At 42.8% G+C, this 5339-nt stretch overlaps 1 protein-coding gene across 1 annotated transcript; it reads left to right on the top strand.

The window, feature by feature from the left end:
• Positions 1–1664: 1664 nt before the first annotated feature.
• LOC145112198 (uncharacterized) lies at positions 1665–3014 on the top strand. Its single transcript, XM_079048395.1, has one exon. The coding sequence runs from the start codon at positions 1665–1667 to the stop codon at positions 3012–3014; it is 1350 nt and encodes a 449-aa protein (XP_078904521.1).
• The last annotated feature ends 2325 nt before the right edge of the window (positions 3015–5339 follow it).

The following is a 5339-nucleotide window of genomic DNA, read 5'->3' on the forward strand; positions in this document are numbered from 1 at the left end:
TTCGCCAAAACGCCAACCGTCTGCCCATGCTCCACCTTCCTCTTCCCTATGTGCTCCAAATCAATCTCTCGCTCCTGCACCCTGGATATCATGTCATCCAAAGTCGGGCATGCAGAAAAAATAACGAACTCCCTGATGTCAGATATCAACATATCATGGTATCGGGTCTTCCTCATCTCCTCATCAGCCGCATACTGGGGTACCAGCAAAGCCCTCTCCCTGAACTTGCGGTGATCTCTGCCACAGTATCAGTCATCTGCTTCATGTCACAAATCTCCCTAGCTAACTATTGTACCTCAACAGCTGGTGCAAACTCTGCTCGAAACTGGGTCACGAAATCTGGCCAAGTCATGGCCTCAATGGACGGGGCTCCAAAAGTATAGCCGACCTCCTCCCACCAATCTCGGGCTCGCTCCCTCAAACATCCTGCAGCGAACCTCACCTTCAACTCCTCGGTGCAGAAGCTCGTCATCTAATCACACATAATGTCAGCTATACAACGTCTGGCTACGATGGGGTCCTTCACCCCAAAGAAATTTGGTGCCCCACATCCCCTGAAATCCTTGAAGGAGAGAGTGTGGGCCCCAGACTAGCTAGCCGCCAGATCAGCCCTGAAGTTCCAAAGGCAATCCTCCATCAGCTCGATGATACCCTCCTTGATCGACCCGAACATCACCAGGGTCGCATCAAGGATGCCTCTAGTAACCTCAGATGCAATGAACTGGCATAGCCTCTCATCAATCGGATCGATGCTCGTGCTCGAACCAGATCCAAATCCTGAACCCCCTACTCCATAACGTGTCACCACATATTGAAATATAACCACAAAAATAATTAGCAAACACACGAGAAGGTTCACACTCTCGAGTTCCCTGGATTCATCATGGTCTTCCTAGTCTCGGGTATAAATACCGTGCTTTCAGTAGTACGGGCCCAATACTACCTTCTACACCTATTTATACCCTCGTCAAGTACTACCCCGACTTCTCCAAGTTGCTCTTCCCAACTGGTATATTTCTCATACTATAAGGCGTCCTATACACCAAATCATCTCTCAAGGACTTCCTAAGACTCCCTTCCTCACCCCTCTCTGCTATTAGTTGTAGAAGGAACTTCCACTAATACTACCTAACTACTACATGAACACAATTACACACTATCAATACTAGATAATTCTTTGAATGATAGGTCCCATACTACAAAGGTTGGACTCAAACAAGAGTTGCGTAATAGAGTTAAACCTATCCTTCTAAAATTACCCAGTCACAATAATATGTGTTAAGATACTTATTTAATAGTGTAGGTTTCATATACATGTATAGTATAGGGGTCCTTTGTGTATTTTATTTTTTGTACTTTGTATATATACCGATGAGAATTCAATGCAAACCCTAAGGGGATAATTTCCACAAACATGGTATCAAGCCACCAACATGTACGACGCATGAAGACATAGCAGTCACAAAGTTTTTTTTTTCTTTCTTCCCGCTTCTCAGACTATCGCCTCGTGACTTGCTCCTTCACAATTGATCATCCTTCAATCGTGATTATTCAAGTGCTGTTGCTGCCTTCGTACAACATCTGCCTTCGTATAGTATAGGGGCCTCCACTTGTGACCCCTCTGTTTTCAAGTTATTACCACCGACTCTTGCACCGCCAAAGACATGTGGGACAATCTGCATGAGTATTTTCTCAATAACAAGATGCCTAGGATGCTTCAACTCCAAGAACAATTTCGTAATACAAAAAAAGGTGCATCCTCCATTCATGAGTATTGTCATTCCCTCAAACACCTTGTCGATACACTTCATGATGTTGACTCTGAAATTTCTGAATTGGAACTTGTGATGCAAATTCTACGTGGTCTTCCGCCCTCCTATCAAAGTATCGTGGATGTCATAACTAACACAAAACCGTTCCCTTCCTTCTTAGAAGCCAAAAACATGTTGTTAGTTCCTGAAAATCGAGAAGAACATCATGATTCTATGCTTGACTCGACAAACACCACCACGACGGCTCTTTATTCCGGCTCCAATCAACCCGGGAAAACGAAAAATAAATGGAATAAAAATCGTAACAATAATCGGGTTACTTCTAAGGGGGGGAGTAATTCTAGTTTTTCTACTTCTACTAACTACCATGCAGGTACAAATCCAAGTCAAAATACTCAATTTGCAGGAATTATGGGGCCTCCACCAAATCAAAATGCTCAAAATCATCATTCACAATTTTTTTATGGTCAAAGTCCAGCTACTGGTCACGTTTCTGCTCCTTGGTATTGGCAAAACTCAGTCAATGGAGTCCCTCCACAACACCTTGCTGATGCCGCTAGTTTTCCTGCTCAACAGGCCCAATCAACCCACTTGATCCAACAACTGCCATCCCACCTACTTCAGCAACAGCCCAACGCAACTCATCAGCAAGCTGCATTTTTTGGACAGCCCATTTCGCTGCCATCTGGGCCCAATTCAAGAACCTTTTCTCAACAGCCCATGGGAAATTCTACACCACCAACATCAAGCTTTCATGCTACACAACAACCCACAGATTTATCATCTATTTTTCAGGCAATGTCCATCCAACCATCGCCCGATAATCAATATTACATGGACACGGGAGCTAGTTCACACATTAATTTTAATCAAGGTAACATGCTCTCTTTTACACCATGTATTTCTAAATCCATAATGGTTGGTAACGGTGCTATTATTCCGGTATCTCACATTGGTCAAACCTTTCTTCCATATTCTGATAATAAATTTTCTCTTAAAAATGTTCTTGTGTCAAATAAAATAATTAAAAATCTTGTGTCGGTTCGTCGTTTTACTACTGACAATTGGGTTTCTGTTTCTTTTGATCCTTTTGGTTTCTTTATAAAGGATCTTGACTCCGGTGCAATTCTTCAGCGATGTACAGTGTTGGTGATTTATACCCGTGCACTCCATCTCCCGTTCCTTCTTTTCAAGATAAAGTTCTCAATGCGGTTTCTCTTCCCACTTGGCATCGTCGCTTAGGCCATCCGAGATCTTCCATTCTCAAGTTTTTGCAGTCACGTCATTTTATTTCTAGTACTACTAATAAAGTTCCAATTTGTCATGCTTGTCAACTTGGAAAACATTGTCGTTTGGATTTTTCTTCATCTTTGTCTAAAACCACTCATGTGTTTGAACTTATTCATTCAGACTTATGGACCTCTCCTGTTACTAGTTTAAGTGGTTTTAAATACTATGTATTGTTTCTTGATGATTTTTCTCATTTTTTATGGGTTTTTCCATTACGTGCTAAATCTGAAATTTTTTTCTGTGTTTTGCAATTTTCGAATGTATGTTAAAAACCAATTTAAAGCTGACATCCAAAGCTCTCAATGTGACAATGGCAGAGAATTCAATAACCATTTATTACTCACTTATCTTAAATCTAATGGTATAACAATTCGATTCTCTTGTCCATACACCTCTAAGCAGAATGGAAAAGCAGAACGCTCCATCCGTTCTATAAACAATATTATACGTACTTTTCTCTTTCAAGCATCTCTAGCTCCCAAATTTTGCACTGAAGCCCTTCTCACGGCCGTTCACACGTTGAATCTTCTTCCCACTACCACTCTATCCTTTAAGACACCCTTTGAAGTTCTCTTTGGTTTCTTTCCAAAGTATGATCACCTTCGTGTTTTTGGATGTCTGTGTTACCCTAACACATCTTCTACCTCTCCTCACAAGCTATCTCCTAGATCCACTGCTTGTGTCTATCTTGGTCCCGCATCAGACCACAAGAGACATAAGTGTCTAGAGCTTGTTACTCAGCGTGTCATTATCTCCCGCCATGTTATATTCGATGAATATCACTTTCCTTATTCTAATTTTCATCCCGCTCCTACGCCATCTGACTATGAACAATTCTCCCCTGATGATGACCCCCCTCCTTCTCTTCCTCCTACATCAGTTTCTCGTCAAACCGATCATGTGGACTCTATTCCATCTCCTACCCCACCACCTTTTCCTCCTAATCCACCTTCTTCTTCTACTGCGGTTCATTCTTCTCCCCCTCCGCCTCCTGGTCATCACATGACCACTCGCTCTCGTACGGGTTCCTTAAAACCGCGCACTATTCTCAATCTTTCTGCTACTTCTTCCATCTCCCCTATTCCCAGATCCACAGCTCAGGCCATGACTGATCCAAATTGGAAGTTGGCTATGGATGCAGAAATGACAGCTCTCACTAATAATCACACATGGGATCTTGTACCTTGTCCCCCTCATGCGAACATTGTTGGCTGTCGATGGCTCTACCGCCATAAATTTGACTCTAATGGTAACCTTGATCGTTACAAAGGCAGATTAGTTGCTCAAGGTTTCTCTCAAAAACCTGGTCTTAACTTTGATGACACCTTCAGTCCAGTTGTGAAACCTGCTACTATTCGTACAGTTCTCAGTATTGTTGTGTCCCGCCACTGGCCCATTCATCAACTTGATGTTAAAAATGCTTTCTTCATGGTGACTTGACCGAAGAGGTATACATGAAACAACCACCAGGCTATGTTCATCCTAATAATCCAGATCATGTGTGTCGCCTACGTAAGGCCTTATATGGCCTTAAACAGGCTCCTTGTGCATGGTATCAGCGGTTTGCTGTTTATATTTCTTCGCTTGGGTTTACTAGTAGTCGCTCAGACACATCTCTGTTCACTTTTCATCGTGCCTCCGAGACTATCTATCTTCTTCTTTATGTGGATGACATCATCCTCACGGCATCTAGCCCATCTCTCATCACGCGAGTCATTAATCGACTCTCGTCTGAGTTTGCCATGACTGACTTAGGTCCTTTGTCTTTTTTTCTTGGCATTGCTGCTACTCGATCTGCAGATAGTCTGTTTCTATCACAGACTACCTTTGCTAAAGAGATTCTCTCTCGAGCTGATATGACCTCCTGCAATCCATGTAGTACTCCCACGGACACCAAACTGAAACTCTCACCTTTCGGGAAACCAGTTTCTGACCCGACCCTATATCGAAGCCTAGCTGGGGCTCTTCAGTATCTGAATTTCACTCGTCCAGATATTGCATATGCAGTTCAACAGATTTGTTTGTTTATGCATGATCCTCGTGAACCCCATTTTCTAGCTCTTAAGCGTATTCTGCGTTATCTTCAGGGTACTCTTCATCATGGTTTGTTCATTCGTCCGTCACATGTTGATCGTTTGATCTCTTATTCTGATGCTGACTGGGCTGGCTGTCCCTTGACACGTCGGTCTACTTCTGGGTTTTGTGTTTACCTTGGTGACAATCTTATTTCATGGTCTTCCAAACGTCAACACGTCGTCTCTCGGTCTAGTGTCGAAG

The sequence above is a fragment of the Lactuca virosa genome, chromosome 1 (assembly GCF_052849685.1).
Source record: "Lactuca virosa cultivar CGN04683 chromosome 1, Lactuca_virosa_CGN04683_v6, whole genome shotgun sequence".
Taxonomy (NCBI): Eukaryota; Viridiplantae; Streptophyta; class Magnoliopsida; order Asterales; family Asteraceae; genus Lactuca; species Lactuca virosa.